The sequence below is a fragment of the Sus scrofa genome, chromosome 4 (genome assembly GCF_054392235.1).
Source record: "Sus scrofa isolate SSC_HxYL_T2T_F1_AM1 chromosome 4, Sscrofa_HxYL_maternal_Yorkshire_Landrace_v2.0, whole genome shotgun sequence".
In the NCBI taxonomy this organism is placed as follows: domain Eukaryota; kingdom Metazoa; phylum Chordata; class Mammalia; order Artiodactyla; family Suidae; genus Sus; species Sus scrofa.
The window spans coordinates 53,156,004-53,180,807 of record NC_139386.1 but is presented as its reverse complement, the minus strand read 5'-3'; the positions used below and the strand labels follow the sequence as shown (position 1 = coordinate 53,180,807).

The 24,804-nt window shown below is 34.9% G+C and overlaps 1 protein-coding gene across 2 annotated transcripts in view; it reads right to left on the bottom strand.

Annotated features, from left to right (window-relative positions):
- Window positions 1–24,804, bottom strand: part of MMP16 (matrix metallopeptidase 16) — a 310,756-nt gene that overhangs the window by 24,495 nt on the left and 261,457 nt on the right. Inside the window, exons 7-8 of one of the 2 annotated variants that reach the window (XM_001926617.7) lie at window positions 21,128–21,266; window positions 5,740–5,890 (exon numbers count right to left, since the gene is read on the bottom strand). In XM_001926617.7, coding sequence (XP_001926652.1) covers window positions 5,740–5,890; window positions 21,128–21,266 — 290 coding nt within the window. The remainder of the gene's footprint in view (window positions 1–5,739; window positions 5,891–21,127; window positions 21,267–24,804) is intronic. The other variant, XR_014843025.1, reaches the window with a different exon arrangement.

The following is a 24,804-nucleotide window of genomic DNA, read 5'->3' as shown; positions in this document are numbered from 1 at the left end:
AAATAGCATTTTAGAGTTAAATTCTATGAAGATCAACATGTATCCAAGTATTACATAGTATGTTAATAGTATACTAAGAAAAGGGCAAGTAGGAGTCTGAGGGACTGAGTTCCATGGTGTATGTTAAACAGTGAAACTGGACATTTTAATCTAAACTTACAGATCTGTTTAAAGAAACACCATTTCATCTACATTTCTTTAGCTATCTCTAATACTTAGGAGATTACATGTGTGTCCCTGCTTTCCATACAATTTATATGTTAATTACTCTCAGATCTGTGCTTCCAATCAACCTTTCCTTTAAACTCAATTATCCAACAATCAACTCAATTCCTCCAGTTGGTGTGTAAGAAGGTATCTCAATCTGAAAATGGACATCTTATACTGTTAATCCCTGTCCCCAGTATCTTCTCCATCTTCAGAAATTGCATCATCTACTCAATTATTTGGATAATAAATCTCTTGTCTTTGATTTGCTTTTTTCCACCCCTAAAATCTAAGCCATAAGAAAAGCTAATTATTACATTCAAAATATATACTGTACCATACATTTTGCTCCATCTCCACTGCTACCATACCGTCCTGTCCCCTGTACTACTTCAACAGCCTGCCAGTTCATCTCCTTGCTTCCACTTAGACGCCTATTCTTCACACAGAAGCCATAATGATGTTTGTGAATACACAGCAGAACATACACTTACCTGTTGTAAATGCTCCAATGCCTTTCCATTGTACTTAGAATAAAATCCAGTCCTTGTCATGGTCTACAGGGACCCATAATCTGGTCCCTGCTTACCTGTGTGACCTCCTCAACCACTTACTCACTAGGCTGCATCTACAATGTTTTATTTTCTGTTTTGAACATGTGAACCTTATTGTTTTTATAATTCTGTTTCATGTGCCTAAAACATACTGTTCTGAACAGCTTCATGGGGCTGAAATTTATCGCTACTCAAGTCCCTGCATAAGTGCCCCCTTCACAACTTAGGCCCTTCTTGACTGCCATACTAATTTCCCAACCACTCTTTACAACCCATGAGCCTCTATCACATCATCAGCTATTTAATTTCTTTGTAGTGTTTCTCAATGTTAAAAGATCAGGGTCATTTATTTCTTTACTGTTTACTATTATTTCCTCGAATAGAATCTAAGGACCATGGGAGCAGAAACCATGTGGTCTTTTTTACTATTACATCATTATTAGCTAGTACATATCACATAGTATGTGCTCAAACTATGTTTTAAATAAATGAGTGAGGGATACACTATGACTAGTACGGAAATCTTAAGGAAGCCAGAAGTATAGTTATTGAGAATGGAATGGGCTGTCTTACATTTATATGGTCACCACAGGCAGTCAGGTACAGAAAGATGAATTATCTGTGGAATATTTCTGAGGCTGTCTAGACTTTGGTACCAAGTAAATAAGATGAGAGGCTGACATATGGCAGGACCTGAACCAAATCTAAAGATGTGCTTGATTCATCTAGTAAATTACATAAATGATTCTGATTTTGAATGCTTTTCCAGAGTATCTGCACTTTCCAGCTCATCACAGTACCCATCAGCCCCACTGCCATATGTATACTGATGTACATAGCACTACATATATTATTCTCCTGGCCCCTTAAAGCAATCGAGTTTTTTTCACATGGACTAGATTTTCTTAAAAATCCTTTCCTGATCTTAGTCTTAGAGAAGTAGAAATCTGTTAATACATTTTTAAACAGAAAAATGTCAGTGGAAGAAGAGGAAGAAATACATAAAGGAAAAATAAATTTTCAATATGTTTTCTCTTAAAATATACAAGAAAATATATAAAATGTTTAAATTACGAACTACTGCAAAACTCATTGAACTATATAAAAGTAAAAAATTGTTTATATGTTTGATTTAGTTTAATGCCTTTACCATCTACTTTTAATCCAGAATGAATGTATTGATAACTGTTCTGACTTTGGAATTATATAATTATCCAAATATGAAGTAGTCTATTAAACATCTATGACTCATGAACTTCTATATAAGATCACACCCATGAAAATTAATTAGGATCCTGCTTTAAATATCTTTAAAACTGATAAAAGCACTTATTTAAACATAACAAAATGAAATTATTTCTATACATATGGTTATAAATTTCATGCATATTCTCAAGTAGAAAATAAAAGAATTAAAAATCCTTTCCTCATTTACTATAATATTTATTGTATTAAAAATTTAATATCATTGATTTCACTCATTTGAGGTAGCTCCCATTTAATTTCTTTTTTTTTGTTGTTTTTTTCTTTGTTTGTTTTTATGCCATTTCTTGGGCAGCTCCTGTGACATATGGAGGTTCTCAGGCTAGGGGTCCAATTGGAGCTGTAGCCACCAGCCTACACCAGAGCCACAGCAATGCGGGATCCGAGCCGCATCTGCGACCTACACCACAGCGCCGGATCCTTAACCCACTGAGCAAGGCCAGGGATTGAACCCGCAACCTCATGGTTCCTAGTTGGATTCGTTAATTACTGCGCCACAAGGGGAACTCCCCATTTAATTTCTAAAATTAATTTTTTAAGAAGTGCTAAGTTTTTTCACATAAACGACAGCAACATCTCAGGTCCACCTCTCAGAGTATTGTCAACAAAAACAAAAATAAACAAATGGGACCTAATCAAACTTAAAAGTTTCTGCACACCAAAGGAAACCCTAAACAACACAAAAAGACAACCCACAGAATGGGAGAAAATCTTTGCAAGTGAATCGACTGACAAGGGATTAATCTCCAAAATTTATAAACAACTTCTGCAGCTCCATACTAAAAAAAAAAAAAAAGCCTATCAAAAAATGGGCAGAGGAGTTCCCTTTGTGGCGCAGTGATTAGCGAATCCGACTAGGAACCATGGGGTTGTAGGTTCAGTCCCTGCCCTTGCTCAGTGGGTTGACGATCCGGCGTTGCCGTGAGCTATGGTGTATGTTGCAGACACGGCTCGGATCCCACGTTGCTGTGGCTGTGGCTTAGGCTGGTGGCTACAGCTCCGATTTGACCCCTAGCCTGAGAACCTCCAAATGCCGCGGGAGTGGCCCAAGAAATAGCTCCATATGCCGCAGGAGTGGCCCAAGAAATAGCTCCATATGCCGCGGGAGTGGCCCAAGAAATAGCTCCATATGCCATGGGAGTGGCCCAAGAAATAGCTCCATATGCCGCGGGAGTGGCCCAAGAAATAGCAAAAGAAAAAAAAAAAAAAAAAGAAAGAAAAAGGCAGAAGATCCAAACAGACAGTTCTCCAAAGAAGACATACAGAGGGCCAAAAAACACATGAAAAGATGTTCAACATCACTCATTATTAGAGAGATGCAAATCAAAACCACTCTGAGGTACCACCTTACACCAGCCAGAATGGCCATCATCCAAAAGTCTATGAACAATAAGTGCTGGAGAGGGTGTGGAGAAAAAGGAACCCTAGTACACTGTTGGTGAGATTGTAAATTGGTGCAACCACTGTGGAAAACACTATGGAGATTCCTCAGAATACTAAAAAGAGAACTACCATTTGATCCAGCAATCCCACTCCTGGGCATCTATCCAGAGAAAACCACGACTTGCAGAGACACATGTACTCCAATGTTCATTGCAGCACTCTTTACAATAGCCAAGACCTGGAAACAACCTAAATGTCCATCGACAGAGGAGTGGATCAAGATGAAGTGTTAAATATACACAATGGAATATTACTCAGCCATTAAAAAGAACGAAATACTGGCATTTTTAGGAACATGGATGGACCTAGAAACTACCATGCTAAGTGAAGTCAGCCATACAATGAGACACCAACATCAAATGCTTTCACTGACATGTGGAATCTGAACAAAGGACAGACTGAACTTCTTTGCAGAACAGATGCTAACTCACAGACATTGAAAAATTTATGGTCTCCAGAGGAGACAGTTTGGGGGGTGGGGAGATGTGCTTGGACTGTGGGATGGAAATCCTGTGCAATTGGATTGTTATGATCATTATACAACTACAGATGTGATAAATTCATTTGCGTAATAAAAAAAAAGAAGTGCTAAGTTTTTAGAATAGAGGCATTTTTAAAGTTATGACTAACTGATAATAAAATGGCAGTTTTTATTATCATCTATGAAACTCTCATTAAAACTGTCATATGAAAGCTAAGCTTTCATGTTCTGTACTGGTAGAAGTTAACTTCTCCAGGGTGTCTTCTCAACCTTTTCTAGGAAAAACAAAAACAAAAACAAAAAACAACAAGCAAAAAAAAAAGTATACAATTCTGCATTTAACCTCGCTCTGAAAAAGTATATTCAAGCAATTAAAACCAGCTGAGGAATTAAAATCTAGCAAACTTAAATATAATTATTTTAAAGAATATAAGTCTATAGATTTATTTTCATTAGTGGTCACTGTGCTGTTACAATCAATTTCTTCATTCTTCTTTCATACTTTGCTGAGAGTCATATACTTTTTGTGATAAGTAGTATCTTCTACTTTGATAGAGTTTAATGAATCTGCTGTTTTTTAAGCTAGTAAGGTACATTTAGCAAAACCTTAGTTTCATGCTAGTAAATTAAAATCTATGAACATTTTGCTATAGAGGTTTATAGAAATCTAATGTATAAAAAAATTGTAACAAAATAAATGCAAATGTATACATTTTTATCCATGGAGGCTAATTATAGGATCTTTTTGTTCACATATAAAGCTCGATGTTTTAAATCACAAACTATCAAAAACAGCAAAGTGCAAAATAACAAGGTTAATATCCTTACTTTTTTCATGAACTTAGAGACATTTTATATCGTTATATTATGATAAGATTATAAGGCAAACTCAAAGCTAGCTTGTTGATCATCAAAGCCTTTTGTTTTTATATGTGTTTGTGTGTGTGTGTGTGCTTTAAATTTACTTGTAAAATAGAGTACTTAAGTTCCTTTACATACCAATGGAAGTTACTTATGAGTGTCACATTTTGACCTAACTAGTAATAGCAAAATTAAAAATTGATTTTTCATCTCTATTACTTTTAAATTTAATATTAATTTAAATTAATGAAAATATAGCCTTCAACTGATATTTTTTATGTTATGTATGTCTGTTTAAAAGTGGGTGGGGGAACTATTTATGCCTAGGGGTTATTGTACATCATAAAACTAACAGTTCCCTTTAAGTTTTAAAACCTTGTTAGTAATGTCACAAAAGGAAAAGAAATGACACAAAATAGCAAGGGATATTATACACTGAGCTAAAGATATTTAGCTCATTGATAGGTTAGTTCATCTCACCTACCTAAATAAATAGTGTTCTAAGAAATAGAACTCATGGCTAAACTGAAGATATTTCAAAATTAATCATGTGTAAATCCTAAAAGTTTAAATATAAAAGCAAAAAAAAAAAAAAAAGCCTGTGTTAGAAAGCACTTTTTAAGTAAAGCAAGTAAAATCAAAAGAAAATGCATTGTAAGGATAAATACACACTATCTATACAGCTTTATAAGCATGGTAAGATTATGGAAAAGAAAAAGACTATAAGAAAGTCATATTATTTGGTATATTAGAGTAAGATTTATCCAGAATATTATTTCAAAATATGTTTGAAAATATTTTTAATTCTATTCATTATTGTGTTTATATGCCCACAGACTCTCAGCAAATGTACAGGCCTATGATATACTAGAAATACTGACTTCTCTAAACATTAGTTAACAGATCTCTTCATGTGAGGTGTGTACTGACCTGTCCCCCTTGAAGAAATAGGTTTTCCCAACGTCCTCCCACCAAATGGCTGAATCAATACCATGGGGGGGAATTCCGCTTCCAAGAGTCATCAAGTCATGAGGGTAACCAGGTTGCAGGGTCGTGTCCTTGAACACCCAATATTTGTTCCCTGTATGAAATAAGTGCAAATGCAGAACACACTAATTTAACGTCAGAAATCACAATGTATCTGCTAACACATTGCATTGAAAAATTTTTACATGACATCCATGAAATAACTTAGCAGCAGTTACATCTGGAATACTGAAGTTATTTTTGAAACATCAATGTTATTTTCAAAAGTGGATATAACGGAAAGCTATTTAAATAATGTAATCAGAATTTGTGAATTAATTTCATAAATAAAAAAGACCTACAACTTCCCATATTGAAACAGTTCTGAATCAAAGGTTAAGGATTCTTTCTCTATGAATTAGAGGCCTTATTTTCATTCAAGGCTAAATCATGCCTGTGTTTTGTGCATTCTATGTATCCTCAGATTGCTGTACTGATTACAATTCCTACTCTGTTAAAACATGTTCTTTAGGCTGATCCTTTCCTTTTATTATATAAGCATTCACACATCCCTCTTGTCTTATAAAGTGGTCCTCCTTTGACCTGATTCTCTCTTTCTAGTTGTTACACTACCCTCTCAGAGTGGTAACTGAAGGGGGCAAAATTTTAACACTAACCTGGTTCACAATTGCTAGAGTGTGGCAATACTAATTTTTTTTAAAGATGAAGTTTAGTTAGGTTTATTTCTGTTTTGAAATTATCTACAGACAGCACACTTCCTCATTCCCTACACCCCTGGCAGACCGTGAATACCACTCCACTTTTTGGTATGTCTCTCAAGGAGTCTGCAACTATTCCTCACTCCACTGACAGTTGATTTAATACCTATTGTGTATTGAAACCTTTCATCTTGGAGTCACCAGTGCCTACAATTTTCAACCTTATCTGTTGACACAGTTGCCCACTTAAAGCATTTTTTTTCCCCCTGAACGTCTAGAAAACCATTTTTTGTTGTCGTTGTTGTTATTTTTCTTTCTTCTCTAGCTATTCCTCTCTGGATTCATTTATTTCACCCAGTCCTTGAATGTTTTCATTTCCCAGGGCTCTGTTCTCTACCCTCTTCTCTTATTTTAAATTGAGGAGGGGCAAAATGGTGTCACAAACTCAAATACTAATAAGAACTGGGCTATAGATGACAGGATTAGAATGGTAGGGATATTGAAATATTGAGAAACATCCACAAAAGTCAATAAATATCTATTCTTTAAAGGCCTGTCCACATCATGCCTCCCCCCACCCCCCACCCCAGTCCTCTTCCCCTCATCCCTCTGAATCCTTCTATAATCAAGTAACTTCTTGAATAACTAACTCCTCTTAAAGTTACTATCTGGCAAAGTAAAACAGTGTCTATTAATATCTAGCAAACTAATACTATGTCCTTTCTGATAGATGTAAGGCCTTCCACATTGTTACCATATTTCAGTATTACTCCCAGATGAAAAAATATGATAAACTGTAGCATTCATTATACACCAAAGGAATTAAAAAAATTGATACCATATACTGGCCTAAAACAACACAACACAAACAAACCAAAAAACCCATCTTTAGGCTAGATTTAGTTAGGAGTTTCTAGTCTGTAACCAGGTTAATCTTATTTACTCCAAGAGCTCTACTACCATTTGCTATCTTTTTAAATTGAAACATTTATTGAGTACCTTCAGTGTCCAAAATATCATGTTAAGTACTAAGGAGAACAAGACAGATCTGATCACTACCCTGATCATTCTACATTTAAGTAAATTCAGTGATGAAAATCAAGAATACAAAAACGTAATTGTAGTCATTGGAAAACTAATGAATTCTGTGAAAGAGACATATCAGGGGTTGAGAAAAAGAAACGTAGGGGACTTTTTCGAGTTAGGAGGTCAGGAAATCCTCTCTGAAGAAATCAAATTAAGCTGAAATTTAAAGAAAGACAAGATAATGATGGCTATGCAAAGAATATTGGAAAGAGTGTTTCAAGAAAAGAAGAATTTTATATCACCAAAAAATTGAAAGATCCATGGAGTGTAATAAACAAGAAGAGAGTAGCCCTGAAAACTTACATGATGAGCTTGGATTTTAAAATGAGTACACTGGAAAGCAACCAAAGAGATTAAATTAGGAGTTCTCATTGTGACTCAGTGGTAATGAACCTGACTAGGATCCATGAGGAAGTGAGTTCCATCCCTGGCCTAGCTCAGTGGGTTAAGGATCCAGTGTTGCCATGAGCTGCAGTGTAGGTTGTGGCTGGAATCTGGTGTTGCTATGGTTGTGGCATACATAGGCTGGCAGCTGCAGCTCTGATTGGACCCCTAGCCTACGAACTTCCATATGCCCAGGTGCAGCTCTAAAAAGCAAAAAATAAAAATTTAAAAAGAGAGATTAAATTATTTGGAGGGATATGATATGTTTCATGTTTTTAAAAGATGATGTTTGGGGGAGTTCCCTTCTTTGCTCAGTGATTAATGAACCTGACCAGTATCCATGAGGATGCAGGTTTGATCTCTGGCCTAGCTCAATGAGTTAACCGTGAACTATGGTGTAGGTCACAGATGTAGCTTGGATCCCACATTGCTGTGGCTGTGGTGTAGGCTAGCAGCTGTACCTCCAACTGGACCCCTAGTATGGAAACTTCCATATGCCACAGGTGCAGCCCTAAAAGGCAATAAATAAATAAATAAATAAATAAATAAAGATGCTGTTTGGCCTTTCGTGGAAAATGATCATAGAGGGAAGGATGAGAATGAGAAGATACTTCCAGTTTAGTTAATTAGTTAAATCATCCATTGAGAACTAATTTACGATACATACTAGTCACTGCTTTAGGCACTAGAGATATGGGGGTGCACAACAAGGGCAACATCTCTAATCATGAGCTTAGATGGCAGCGAATAGGTGGGGGGAAAATTGGCCTTAAATAAGCAGATGAATGAAGATAATTTCAGAGAGAAAAGTGCTATAAAATATAAAGAAATACATTAATATAACAGTGATGGATGGGTTTAGGGCTTCTTTGTATTTGGAGATAGAAAATATCCCTTTATTCAGGTGACATATGAATTGTGACTTACATAATTCAAAAAAGCCAACCTGGTGAAGATAGTTTGAGAGGGAGGAAACACCAAGAATAAGTGCCATAATGGAAAGAATCTTGTTAGATAACTAATCACAAAGTTGTAGGAGTACATAGTAAGGACAAAGGAGAGGACCTCCCTTTATGGGGCCTTTGTCATTACTATAATTTTACTCTAAATGGAATAGGAGCCACTAAATAATTTGATTAAAAATTTCTTTCATTAGGGGAGCCCCATCCTGGCTCAGTGGTAACGAACCCAACTAGTATCCATGAGGATGCGGGTTTGATCCCTAGCCTTGCTAGGTGGGTTTAAGGTTCCACTGTTGCTGTGAGCTGAGATGTAGGTCTCAGATATGGCACAGATCCTGAATTGCTGTGGCTGTGACTGTGGCTGGCAGCTACTGTTCTGATTCTACACCTAGCCTGCGAACTTCCATATGCCATGGGTGTGGCCATAAAAGGACAAAAAAAAGTTCTTTATTAGTAGTCTGGAACAAGATGGAAGCAATAGAGTTGGAAAGTAATCGTGAAATATTTTAGAGATGGAGCTGATAGGCACTGATGATGGGTTAGCTGTAGGGGAATGAAGAAAAGACGGTGTTAAGAAAAATCTTAAAGTTCTGACCATTATAAATGAGAAAACAAGAGTGTTACATAAATAGACCAAGATGACTGGGGTGGGTGGGCTATTGGGGATTTAAATCAAAAGTTTGAGAGCTCATTTAGCTATCTAAATGAAGAAGGCACGTAGAAAACTGGATCCATTTTTGAAGATAATAGTTTTAAAGTCACGAGCATCAATAAAACACTTACTAATCTAGTATTTCATGAGATAATCTAGGGATACATATAGAGGGGGTGATGAGGAACTACTACTGGCCATGTGACCCCCAAAGAGATCACATAAAAGAAGATGGAAGAGTAGACAAATGAGAAGGAGGCGGAGCTGATAAGGAAGGAGTCTAAAGTAAAAGAAAACTCAAAAAGCAAAAAATGAGAGTGGTCAGAAATGGCTATCTCTAGTCCAATATATATTGAAAGCCTAAAGTTACCTACTGGGATTTTCTACAAAGTTGACCTGAAAGTTCAAATTTGAACTCATCAAAGCACCCTCCTTCTTGTCTTCCCTATTTGGATAGATGGCACACTAATTACTCAATGACTCATATTTGAAACCTCCCTATCCACAGTTTTTCATATCTAATGTAACATTACATTAAGCTAGGTAATTTCATAACTCTTCCTTGAACCCACACCCATTATTCTTGCCACTGGTACTAGGTATGCTTTCACTGTCCCTTATAAGGTTGCTTATAGATTTCCCTGGTGGCTCAATGGGTTAAAGATCACATGTTGTCACTGCTGTGGCTCTGTTTACTCCTGCCACATGGGTTCAATCCCTAGTCTGGGAACTTTTGCATGCTGTAGGCACAGCCAACAGCAACAAAATATTAAATCAACTATCTGCAAGCTCTAACATAAGTCCCATTGTTCTCCTTGTCTCCCTCTACATTACCAATCTAAACCCCAGTCAAAATTCTACAGAATTATGGAGATTCAGCTTATGTAGCTGAGAAAAGATAAGCAGAGTCATTTCATGCCTCTTTCTTATCAGTGTGACATAGGGAATATTGAGAAACTTTCTTACTCAGCAGGGGGAATTGACAATTCACTATATAGTAGGATGTCTATGAAGTCATGATGTCCATGGGCAAGAAGACATACCACTGAAAAAGAAATTGAGTAAGCAGAGTAGTATATTACAAGTTAAAAAATAATGAGTAGATGTGAAGAGCAAAGAAATAGGAAAGAAACAATGAAGCCTATTAGAGAGATGGCAGGTTTGCCAGTTTCTGAGTCATTTGAGTTCTTGTCACACCCACTCGTAAACTCAGTTAATCTGGTTGGGTTTATTTTTCTTTTTAATGAATGAGACTATTCAATATAATTTTTGACCTTCCAAACATCACACAGATATTAGGTGTGAAAGCCCAAGTCCATTAGCCAAAGTCCTGGCTTTTAGCCACTGTCCCATGCTATCTTCCAGTGATATGCTTTAAGAGCAACACTTGTATTTTATAGTTGGTGTAATTTAATGCCTCCTTTCTTATTTCCCTGCTTCCAGTCTACCTCTCTTGTATCTTATCTTCCACAAGGTCATTAAAGGGATCTCCTTGAAATGTCTGCCTGATTTTATCCCTTTTATTTACATTCCTTAGTGGTTTCCCATACATTTGGGATAAAATCCAAACCCATCTATATGAGTAAGGTAGGCTCCTAATTTTCCAGAGCACTCTTACTTAGAACTCTGCACTTTAATGAATCAAAAGCCTGCCACACATTCTAGGCTGTGAACAGCTTGAGGACAAACATATCTGATTCTGTTTTCTTGCAGGACCTTGTACATAAGGCCTGGGAAGTAGCAGGTACTTAACAAATTGTGATAGAGTCAAAAAAACATGTTTAATAATACATAAATAACTGAATACACAATTCAAAATCTACTTAGACAATAAAGGCTACATAAATAATTGTGGGCTTTAGTCTTGAGTCTTAGCGACAGAGGAAGAGAAATGTGTTTTATAGCTATCAGCAAGTCTGAGAAAATTTAAAGGCCCCAGGGCTGTGTTGGAGGACCATTTAAGTATTTATATTTAACTGTATGTTAGGAAATCCTGAGCTATTGTTTAATCTTAATACTTTTATAAAGAAAATACCACATCCCAAAGGCCCAGGTTACTTCCTTACCAGAGTTAGTGAGATGGAAAATCCAGAGAGCTGTTTGCTAGTTCGCTCTATATTTTAGTCTATCTCTGTGACATTTAAAATAGAAAAGTTTACAATAGCCTATATCTCAACAACTTACTATATCCATGCCTTCCATCTCAGCTTTAATTAGGAGAGGGTATATAGTTACAGTACTTTCCACACTAGCTATGTAGAGTAAACTTTCACCAGCTCAACTCAGTCAATTCTCTTTTCTTTCAAGCAGAAGCACACTAGTATGCTCTTGAATACTTCCATTTGCAGTTCCTAAACTCCATGCTTTCTATAAAAATGTCTTCACACTCTTTCCATTCCTTCTCGATTTTGCTAGGCTCATGGAAAACCTGGATGTCTTGGTGCATGCAACATGAGAAAATGTTCACAGAAATTCAGTTTATAAGCTGTCCAGTATGTCTTAGGAGAAGACAATGTTTGAGAAAAAAAAAGTCTTGCAGTTCTTCTAGGAAATTTTTGTATTATATAAAAGTATATTTCTTTTTTTTTTTTTCTTTCTTCTTTTCCTTTTATTTTTTTTTTTTGTAGTGGGCAGGGCTTCTAATGTGTTTTGGAAATACTTTTCAATACTACTGGTCAAATGTTTTCCATTAATAAAGGGAGAGTGCATCTACCCATCACTTTTAATGCTCAAGGCCTTTGCATAGAAGATCTCAATTAGCTTTTTTTTTCCCTATTAGGAAGAAACACTAAGGTGTTTTATTTTAATGCATTTATATTCCATTAAAAAAAAAGCAAAGCAGTAAAAAATTGCTATAAGTTTGCATGATGACACGCCAGCAGTTACATACAAAACAATTAAAAAAAAAAAAAAAGAACTACTTTGCCTGATGGGTATTTGTGACATAGGATTCAAGAAAATAACACAACAAACATTGTGAGTTAAACATTTAAATCTTATTAAGGAAATACAGTTATACAATCTCTTTTGTATCTTAATTAGGTAAGGTTTTTCACATGACAAAACTGAAATGACTGTTCCTATTTTTTAGATTTTGAGTAAGTATGTGAAATTCACATTCTACTTTTTTTTTTAATAGGTGAAGTGAATTTTTAACTACTTTACCATCAGAGAGTCTGGTTCTCTAATAAAAGATTGCCTCTTTGGCAGAAAGAAGGACTGGATTTCATACGAGGTTGATTTTTGGAGCAAGTGGAAAAAATTGGTCGTTTCTGACATTGTACTTGGCAGAATACAGAGGAAAATATCAACAAGTCTGAGTTAAAGACAGAGAAGCTTTATAAGTAAAATGAATAACCTCAAAGAATATTTGGAGTTTGGGGTGACTTTATAGATTCCAATAATTTTATTTATTTTTTTATCCCAAAATTTTTCAGTGAGAGTCATCCAGCGATCCATCAGTCCATCCATCATCTATCCATCCATCCATCCATTCAGTGTCTGTTTGTTAAAAGCTTATTATAGACAGACAGTCATTGAACTTGGAACTGTAGATACAACAATGAAGGAAACACACTAGACTCTTGATTTTGTGGAACTGAGGGACCTGCTCAGGAAATAAACACTAAGCCAATGATAGCATAAGGAATTTTTAAATTACACATTTATTCCTACAAAAAAAAAGTAGAGTGTCTAATTACTTTTAAGACTTTTTATCAAGAGCACAGTGCCTAGCTTGGAGGCTAAGACAACTAGTGACGACTTTCCTAAAACCCTTGAATTGAGCCACGGCTACTAATAGGAGTACATTATCTTGTTCACATGTACTGGATCAGAAAAATTCTTGAAAATCCAGCCTAACACATTTATTTTACAGGACGAAAAAGTGATGTGCTTAAAATCACACAATCAATTGCTAATAGATTTGTACTACAGTTCAGGTCTTTTAATTCAGTGCTTAACTTACTATTTCAAATTGACTTTCAAAACATAACATGTTTACATTCTGTCTGACTTTTAGAATCGCTGATGATTTCCTGCTTCCTTCCCCCTTTATCAACTAATCACTCCACATTTATTATTGGAAGTGTTTATTAATTAATCCACTGTATTATGCATATGCCTTGTTCATTGTATCCTCAGTAATTAGATACTCTTTATAACAATAATTTTTAAAAAATCAATTGTATTTCTGTCTCTTCAGAGTACACAAAACCCTACTTATACATTTATATTTTGTATCTTCTATTACAATAGTGGTCAGTAAACCAGAGACACCAGCTGCTGCCTGTTTTTGCAGAAAAAAAATATTATCTGAACACAGACATACCAATTCATTCCAATACTGTCTAATCTGCTTTTACTCTACAATGACAGAATTTAGTAATTATGATAGAGACCAAATGGTCTGCAAAGCCAAAAGTATTAACTATGTGGCATTTTACAGAAAAGATTAGGACATAAATTCCATATTGGCTGGCTTTTCTTCATATCAAATAAGCCTGTACTCGGATTACCCAATAATTACATTAATTTGGCCGATTACTGTTCAACACTGATATATTATTTGAGAACACTATAGGGATTTTTTTTAATTGACATATTTAATATTTTCATTATTACATTCTATAATAAAAATGTATTAACTTTAGAATCAGAATAGAACTAAGGGGTGATTGCTCTACCAATTATTAGATGTGAGATTTTGGGCAAATCACTAAATCTGAGGCTTCCTTTCCTAATTTATAAATAAAATACTAACTCTTCTCATTCAGAGTTCTGGAAATAATGATAGATCAAAAGTATAATATAGCCACACTGTATTTGGCTCAAGGAACCCAACAAATGGTCTTATTATTTTTATGTAATACAATACTTCGCTGTTCAAATTTGCATAGTATCTACTCAAATAAATAGTGCCAATAATGAATGATTACGAATGCTGATCAATGTCAGTGCCAATTATTTGGATTAAATTTTAATTTCTATTTAAAAATTTTTTTAAAAATTTTTTTAAAAATTTTTTTAATAGTTATTTCCCCAATACAATTTTTTTTCTATTGTACAGCATGGTGACCCAGTTACACATACATGTATACATTCTATTTTCTCACGTTATCATGCTCCATCATAAGTGACTAGACAAGAGTTTCCAGTGCTACACAGCAGGATCTCATTGCTAATCCATTCCAAAGGCAACAGTTTGTATCTATTAGCCCCAAGCTCCCCAGCCTCCCCATTCTCCTCCCCTCCCCCTTGGCAACCACAAGTCTATTCTGCAGGTCCATGATTTTCTTTTCTGTGGAAAGGTTCATTTGTGCCTTATGTTAGATTCCTGTTTGTACTCAAAAAATATGAATAAAAGCCCAGTTCTGGAGGTCATGTTACTTTTTGTTACCAACATTTACTTTTCCCAGTTCTACAATACTATCAAGTAATTAGAGAATTTTGAATTCTTATACAAATGTGGAAGACATTGAAGTGTGTAGCTTAGATCTCCCTTGAAGAAAAAACTGGCCATTTAGCCGAATGCCTTTGGATCTGGTAGTGGGCCAAGGAGTCAGCTGAGTGCCTTTGGTCAGGCCATGTTCTTCATGGGCAGATTCCAGGCAATGACTGAGCACAGTAGGTACTAGATTCTGGCCATTTCTGCCCCATGTGGGACTACTTTAAATGGCAATATTTGCTCTGGAGTTCCTCATTGAGATTGCCAAAGCCTCTGTGACAGTCCTGCCTTCTCCCTCTTTATCTTTCATAGGTTTAGCTCCCTTTATGCTTCCCAGGGAACGCAAACTTAAACATAATAAATAAAAAGATGTGACAGAAGTTTTTGAATATGAGGAACATTTAGATACACAAGCATTACTGATGGGAAAATACTGCAGTTTAAAATATTAATTAAAACAGCCATAATAAAAGCATACCATACATTTTGATTAATTATAAATAAGTATAGGTAAAATACAGGGGAAATTTTCAAATATTAAATATTTGGCTCCTTGATTTATATGGTCGCTTAGGTCAATATAAAATATATTGACATGTATATTAAAATTCTCTGAATAGGAGCTCCCGTCATGGCTGAGTGGTTAACGAATTTGACTGGGAACCATGAGGTTGCAGGTTCGATCCCCGGCCTTGCTCGGTGGGTTGAGGATCTGCCATTGCCATGAGCTGTGGTGTAGGTCCCAGACACAGCTTGGATCCCACATTACTGTGTCTCTGGTGTAGGCCAGCGGCTACAGCTCCAATTAGACCCCTAGCCTGGGAACCTCCATATGCTGTGGGTGTGGGCCTAAAAGGACAAAAGACAAATATATATATGTCCTCAACGCATCTATATAATCAGGATAATGAATCAGGTTCATCATCCTGAAACATTTTCTCATGACCGTCTATATTCCCTACTGCCCAATCTCTCCTGGCCTCAGGCAACAATACTTCCTGTAATAATAGATGAGTTTGCACTTTCTAGAATTTTACATGAATGTAACAGTATTGATGTACTTTTTTTTTTTCTGAATTTTTCACTCAGCGTAATTATTTTGAGCTTCATCTATGTACCAAAATCAGCAGTTCATCCTTTTTATTGCTAAGTAGTATTTCATTGTACGTATATAGTGTGCTTTGTTTATCCATTTGCCTTCTGAGAATATATGAATAGTTTTTAGTTTTTGGTTATCAAAAATATGTCTTCTTTGAATACTTGTGTAGTAGTCTTTGCCTGCAGAAATGCTTTTATCTGTCTTTGAAAAATACTGTAGTGCAATGTTATTTCTATTTTTAACTTTTAAAGGAATTGTCAACTTGGCATGGTCAGTCTTTTCAAAATTTTGCCCTTCTAACAAATATGCATCTCACAGAGGTTTTATTTTACATTTGCCTAATGACTAACACTGTTTAGCATCTTTTCATGTGCACTTTTGGCATCCATATATCATCTTTAATGAAGTTTCTATTCAAAATCCTTTGCTCATTACTGAGTTGTTTGTTTTCTTTTTCCTGAGAGTTTAGTTTTACTTATTCTGGATACAAATCCTTCATCATATATGTGGTTTGTAATCTTTTTATTCTCTTAGTGTATTTTAAGTGTAAATTTTAAAAATTTTTATGGTGTCCAATTTATCAATTTTTCTTTTATGAATTGTAGTTTGGGCAACAAATATAAAAAAATTTTGCTTAAGCCAAAGTCACATATATTTTTATCCTATTTTTTTCTAGTTGTTTTATAGTTATCTCTTTAGGTTTGGAATACTGAGAGTTCATTTTTATGTATGGTACAAGGTATAGATTAGAGTTTATAAACATATAAATATTTTTATATCCTTATAATTATTCTTGAGCTCTGTTCTATCATTGCTACTTAGAAATAATTTGATCACTTCAAGTGTTTTAAGATTTGTTATGTGTGACTGAAACTGTGCTCTTTCTATGATAATTATTCCCCACTACTGAAGAAAAACCCTTCTCAGTACTCTAGCTGGTACCTATGGACAGCCTGGTGGGGAACAATTACTGTTAGTCTGATGTGAGTGTCAGGCACTGTTCCTTTTATACTTACTATGTGATTTTTTTTCTTCAGACTTCAGTCATTTCCTTACACACACATGCTGACCAATTTTCTCTCCCATACGTTCGAGTTTTCCTCTGCTAAACTCTGGGTTCTTACACTGTGCAGCTCCTTCCTTTGCATTACTTTGTCCTGTGAACTGTAGCCACCTTGATCCCCCTTGACTCTCAGCTCTGTCTGACTGAGAGAACTGTCTGAGTTCCACCTGGATTCCTGTACCTTGGGCCACAGCCTGGAAATTCTTTCAAACCAGAAAACTGGAGCAATTTCTGGGCTTCTCTTTGTTTTTAACTCCTGGGATGCACTGCCTTTATTTCTCGATGTCTAGTGTCATGAAAATCTCTGTTTTATATACGTTGTCCAGTTTTTGGTGGGTTTGCGTGCAAGGATAAATCTGGTAGCAGAGGTCACCCTTGTTATAGATTGCTATACTACACTTTTACATATCAAAAAGCAATAAACTTTTTAAGAATATAAAACTGATCACATCTGTAGAGAGCAAGCTATATAAGTTTTTACAATTATGGACTGACAACTCCCACAGCATATGGTAAATACACACATATAAATTTTGCCCAAAGCTCAAAAGTTATATAAATTATGCAAAAATATGACATTTTATTTGTATCTAGCAGCTTCTCATTCTTCTTAAGGTATTTACAAAAGTTCATTTGAATATAACATGTTAGGCTTATTTTATATTATTAAGACATTATTTATACTTCATAAACATTCATTTATAGTAACATTTAAATCCACATCTTCAAATTCTATGCAAGTTGAAAGCCAGGCTAACACTAAGTACCTTTAGGAAATACATGATTAAATAAGTTCATATACCAACATCTTAACTTAGAGTTCAGTTAAGTAGAAGGAAAAAAAGACAAAGCTAGGTATGTACAAGTATTATTGTATAGTACAGATTAGAAGAAGAGAAAATCATAAAGGAGAAATAAGGAGAAAGAAAACAAAGGGAAAGAGAGCCAAATAAAAACAACTTGAAAAAGAGTAATGCTTGAATTCATTGGTAACAATTGTCCAGGATGACTGATAGAGGCTGAGACCAACTTATATAGAGCTGTGAATACAGACGCATATTAGAACTTGAGTTTTATTCTTTATTCATTCCATAATTATTTATTTAGTGTTTACTACATCCCAGTCATTTTTTTTTAAAACAGAGGTCAGCTAACTAGGACAAATGACCTGTTTTTTTGTACAGCCCATGATCTAAGAAGATTTTTTACATTTTTGAAGGTTGAAAAAGATAAAATAAAATATAATAGAAATGGTATGGTCTTCAAAGCCTAAAACATTTTCTATTAGGTCATTACAGAAAAACTTCGTAACTTCCTGGTTTAAGATATTGGAGATAACAGTATAAAACAACAGCAACAAGAGAGATGATCTTATGAGCTAAGAGTCTAGTGAAAAGGATAGAGATGAGCAATAAATAAGTGAAATATATGGTTTGCCTGATGGTATGTAGAAAATTAAATAGGGCAGGGGAAATTAGACTGATAGAGATGAGGCGTTCTCACAGTCCATAGAACAAGATGGACACGATGGTCATGGGATGAGATATGATCTAATTATCTAAACTTTAGGTGATAAAGGCCATAAAGAGATGGTGGCAAGCTGAGACAGTCATTTTGCTTGTGATTGTTGTGATGAGGGTGGGAAAGGGGGTGGTGTGTCACCCAAAGCCAGGGTTCTGGGACTCTTAACTCTTCTGACAAAAATAAGATAGAAACCAGGGAAAAGGGTGGCCTTATGGAAACAACCAGAGCTTCTGGCTCCCTGTGGATAAGCAATGATATTTGGATTAAGGGAGCTGCATGTTCATAGCTGGGTTTGGAGAAGGTTTATTTGAAGATAATGTGGGGAGTAAGCTGGGGGAAGAATGCACCACAGCAGAGTTTTTGGAGAGACAAAATTCTAAGATTAGACATTTTCTGATGCTGACAAGATATCAGGAGACACACTGATAAGCTCAACATTCTAAAAGTTTAATAAATATATGACAAGAGACAAAGTTATTCCTATTATCAGTATCATAAGAAATACCATATTGAGCCAAATCAATATTCAATTATATTGCTTTTATTAAAGTGCTTGTTGAGCATGTATTATGTACCCAACACTGTTCTGAGAACTGAAAATACAGTAGTGTGCAAGAAAATATAAACAAAATCCCTCTCTCATGAAATGTCCATTCAAATGCTGTAGATAATTTCAAATTTTTTCAAGAGCTGTGTGCACATTGAAAGGTATCTCTTTAAATGGGGTGGACAGGGAGGGAATTCTGCGAACTCCCTTTTATGCTGGCTGTTGAAAGATGAAAAGGAGCTAGCCATTCCAGAGTGAGTGAGTGACAAGAGGCAAAGTGAATAAAAGTGAGAAGGCCTTGAGGCAATAAAGAACTGTGGGAACACTGATTTACTTCTGTGGCAGTTTCTCCTCAGGCAGTTTTGTCAGAGAGCACCATTGAGACAGGGCCTCCTGGGACAGCCCTCAAGCCATAGGCTACCCAGGGCTTATTCTTCCCTTTTCTCTCTTGCAACTGTGCATAAGACCAAAGAAGAGGGTAAGGGTGGGTAATTTCTCTCCAAATATCATGCGCCCAAGATTTAGAACCATTAGATGTATCCTTTCTTTGTCCACAGTGGTATAGTACATGTCCACTTCTTTTACACACTTATTATAGATGGCAGGAAGGCAATAATATTGATAGTAATCACACCAGTAGCAGCAATAGTTGGCATTTATTAAGGGCTTAAGTATACCAAGTACATCACATGTAGTCATTAACTTAGTCCACAAACTAATTCTGAGATGGGGAATATTACTAACCTCATTTCTTAGATGAAAAAACTGAGGCAAAGAGAATTGAGTAACCATACAGCTAAGTGCTTAAAATTGGCAATATGACTGTAGGACTATGACATTCTTTTAATTAATGTGCTATACCCACTCTTTCTCAGGTTACAATCTATAAAGATAAATTATGAATATACGCTTTCATTTTATGTAAGTGGTTTGGAACTCACTTTAAGTATCACAAGTATTTCTCAAACCCTGTTTTCATTACCCTCATCACTACTATGAATTCTTCTAGTTGGATCCTGAGAATAATTCCTTTTATTTGGTTAAAATCCCTTTTCTTTTCTCTTAACCTCCATCCTATTTATTAAGCTTATTCAATAGTACTTTAGACTTTGAATAATCCATTCAATCATGTACATTCTGCACTCTAGTTCTCCTTAGATCAGTTCAAAGATGTTCTGATAATTCTCTCAATCCTCCAACCCAGTCACTCTTTTTCCTGTGTTTCCCACCCCCACCCCCGGGGACTAAGATTTATTGTTTTGATTATCAGCAAGTTTCGAAGATGAAGTACCAGTTGCTTGACTTAAGTTTACTTTACCAGGTAATCTCACTTTGCATGCCTGTAATGAGTATTTGTGCAATTAATATTCCTCACTAAGATAAATAATAAACAATAAATTTTATTGGATAAGATGATTGGATGAGTATTCTCTCATAAATTTCCTTTTCTTTATGAGCAATTTCTTAGTTTACTGAAAACTATTTACTGTAAACTGACTAAATCAAGTAAAGTTTAAGAGATTACACATGAAAATAAGTGAAATAAATTATAAATTTCATTGCATAAAAATAGCAAGCAACTCCAAATAGTCTTAAAAAAAACCCCTTAGTTAATAGAAAAGCAACATTTCACTCATTCATTCATTTGCATATTTATTTTCCAATGCTTTTAGGACAAATGAAAATATTCCAAGAAATCACATTGCCTCCTAAATTTGACTTACAAATAAGAACACCATTTGAGAAAATATAAATTAGAGAATTAAAAATTATCTTTGAGTTGACTTCATTTATATTTGTAGTGAACATGTGTGGTTCATTTTATAAGATGAATTAGCTATGTGACCTCACTCGACAGAACACGCCTTACCTTTAAAGAAGACAAAATTCCCATCACTGTTTTCATAAACAGCATCGATACTAGGAGGCAAGCCTCTCCAGAAGTAAGTAATTTGCATGGGGTAGCCATCCATCACCCTGTTGTTTCTCACTCGCCAAAACCACTGGTCCTGCAAAACAAACAGAAGCATCTCTCAACAAATGTGAGTCCTCTGGTACTGTCTTGTCCCTGTTTTTAACGCTTTCAAACCTAAGCTAGTGCCTTTATCACTGCCCTACATCAAACCCGTCAAAGAAACGGCTAAACAACTTGCCAACAATGACTACAAAGTTTCTTATAGTAAACTACCCAATTCCTAATCCATATATTGTGGTTAAAAAGATAATGTAAAAACATGTAATCTCACATTATCTCCAGGGCTTTCTAGACAGAAAAACAGAGGTAGCACAGATAAGTCCCTGCCAGATTTGTGGATTAAGTGAGCTTTACAAAATATGAGCAGCATATGCACACATATGCATCTTTGCATTTTAAGATCCCCACACCTAAAGTTTTGTGATGAAATAGGGAAGCTGTACTTTCTGGTATGCCCAGGTTACATCTACTGTCTCTTGTAATTATAAGTAGAGTCCTCTTTCACCTTTAAATGTTCCCTGGTTTGGATGATAAATTATATGATCATCTTAAATGAACGAAGTTATCTGGATTTCAATCTGCATCAATTGCCTCTCCTATTTGCTCTCACAATAACCTGTACTTCAATCATAATACAAGCCATTTTATATTAAATGTTTACTCATCTCTAGTGAATAAAATATATGACTTGCCTCATATCAGGTATTTATAAATATTTTTGAAATGATAATTAGCCTACATATAATATTTTTCACTATATATTCTTACTGAGTACAAAAAATCTTCCCCTAAAAGATATATCTGATGCCATTAAATTGTTTTCTATAGAAAATTTTAAAACAAATGTAGAAACTATCCAAAGTACTTTAATACTAGAAAAAACAGGTATATTTTAAAAACTAATTTTCAATGAATTAAATTTGTATTTCACATTATTTCAGTATTTATAAGAAGAATTTCACATGGAAGTTATGTATTTATAACATTTGGATAAGTGCATATTGCAAAAACACTTCCATTTCAATTCTTGTCTGCTCTATTCTCCCAACTTAGATATTAGCAAGTGATTTATTATACAGCATTCCTGAGCTTTTGGCTAAGAATAGGTTATCCTGACTAGATTTTCTAGGCTTTTTCAATTATTCATATATTCATTCATATACACACACATACAATCTACTAATAATTCTTGGATTTCAGGTAATATATTAAAAATGAGTTTTTTTCTCATCTGAATCAATCCAAAACACAAAAATTTTCTTAAGAAACTTTGAATAATTGTACTTTATTTTAGTTATAATGAGCTGTCTTCTGTGTTTACTTTGCTATTTATAAATAAAGGAGGAAGTAGAGCAATTAATGACTCCGAGTTCATATTTTATTCTTTCTCTGTCCTTTAATAATTTTGTCACTTTGGTTGAGTTAGTAGTCACTGAGTTATTACCAATAACTGACTCATAGTATGATTACTATATTAAACATAAAGGACTTTCTAAGGATCTGGCACATAGTAGCATTAAAATTTTTAGCTGTTGTTAAAACTATATTGAAACTAGTTATCCTATTTTTTCCATTTGTAGTTCTATTTACAGTTTTTGTCTTGTTCTTTATTTCTTCTTCAAATTTTACTTATATTTTGGCTCTATCCATGCCTCTCTTTCCAAAAATATTTCTTTATGTTACTGATGTCATATTACCAGGTAGCCTGAACTAATGAACATTTTGATACACAGGCAGGAGATAACATTAAGCTGATTTTAAAATACAAAGTTATTTCATGAAAAGATTGATCTAAGAAAATATATATGGGCATGAAGATTTAGGGTTTTGCCAATAATTTGTCAGAGGATGATATTCTGAAAATTTAAAAGAAAAAGAGCATTTTGTTCTAGCTAGCTGCAACAGGGATTTTTAACCAAGTGTTAATTAAAGTCATTCCAAACTCCACATAAAATATTTTAAAATTATTGTAATATATATCTTAAAATAAATTTAAAGTGCTAAAATCTTACTGGATTCTGACAAAGAAATAACTGACCATGATTATCTATGGAACAATTAAGAACGCTCCCTAAATTGAAGACTAGGAAGAAACCACATAAAAAGCCTAGATTTTATTTCAATTTTTTTCAAATTGATAGTATCTCTCCACATTCTTAGACAAGGCCAATGGGACAAACAGGCTGCAGTCTGAAAATAGGAACATAACCCCAACATTCCACTAATGAAGGAAGGAATGACAGTTCTGCCTGAAGATAAGCTGTCAATTTGCAAAAGTTCTCAAGGTAATGTGGAAACAAAGGTGCAATTGATGCAGATTGAAATCCAGTAATGTGGTACTGTCTATTTCTCATGACAGTAACCTTGGCAGAGAGTCAAATAAATTGTAGATGTTAAAGTTTTGACTCTATTCATTTATCCACAACTTCTCTGTTAGAAGATGCAATGGAATAATTTAGCATGTATTCTGTCACAGCAGATGTAAACTCATACCATAGTCACTGCAGATTGCCATTTCAAAACAGAACCTGTGACTAATTTGCAGAGAGAGGATGTTTAAAATGATACTGAGGTCTCGATGTAAATTTTCCTTCCAAGTGGTAACTTCTCTGACCACCCTATCTAAAACTGAAACCCCTCACTCCTCCCATGCACACTTGCTTTCACTCTTCCCCTTCCTCTGCTTTTTCATCATTGATTATGTTCACCTCCATTGAACTTAATACATTGTTCATTCTTTCTCCACTAGAATATAAGCTCAATGATGGCAAACAGGTCTTTTTTTTTATTGCTTATGGCTTGCTCATTTTGAGAAAAATGCTTTTCATGTTAGTAGAAGCTCACTAATTATTGCTTGAAAGAAAGCAAAAGGAGGAAAAGGCAAAGTAAAAGTGATTTTTTTTTCTTCAGAAGCCAAATGCTAGAGTCACAAGACCACAAAAAGTTGTAGTTGAGTAGACAAAGGATTAGTATACATTTTTCTAGAAGGGTGTGATATATAAAGGCCTTTGATCTATGTACAGACAAAAATAATGTTTTCACCTTTCCACACAATGTAGGTTTTGTTTTAGCCTTTAATATAAAGGGAAAGAATGAAGAATCACCTCTACAGAGCCATAGATTTATTATTTGTATCTTGCCTGTGACCTCTTTTTGACTAGAACTCTTATAGAAAAGGGTGTACAGGAATAGGATACACTAAAAATAATCACAGCTGGCACATTTTCAAAGTCAACGTATGAAAAAACCATTGTGCCTAAAAATAACCAAATAGGAATTCCTACTTAAATACCAATATTTCACTTCACAGACATTTCAAGACAAGGTTTTTCTTTCCATGTAGGATGGGGCCAGACAGACCATTTTGTTCACAAAGATAACAAGTTCATGATATACACTATGAAGCAGTAACATACAAGAGAAATTCAGTATGCTTTTCTTCCATTCCCTTTAAAATTCCGGCTTATAACCTGCATGTTATTTGCTGACCACTCTACGGAAAAAGCATCTTCCCTGCTCTCTGCATATGAAGATGATGTTATTGATCTACTTGCAGTACAGGATGCTATTTA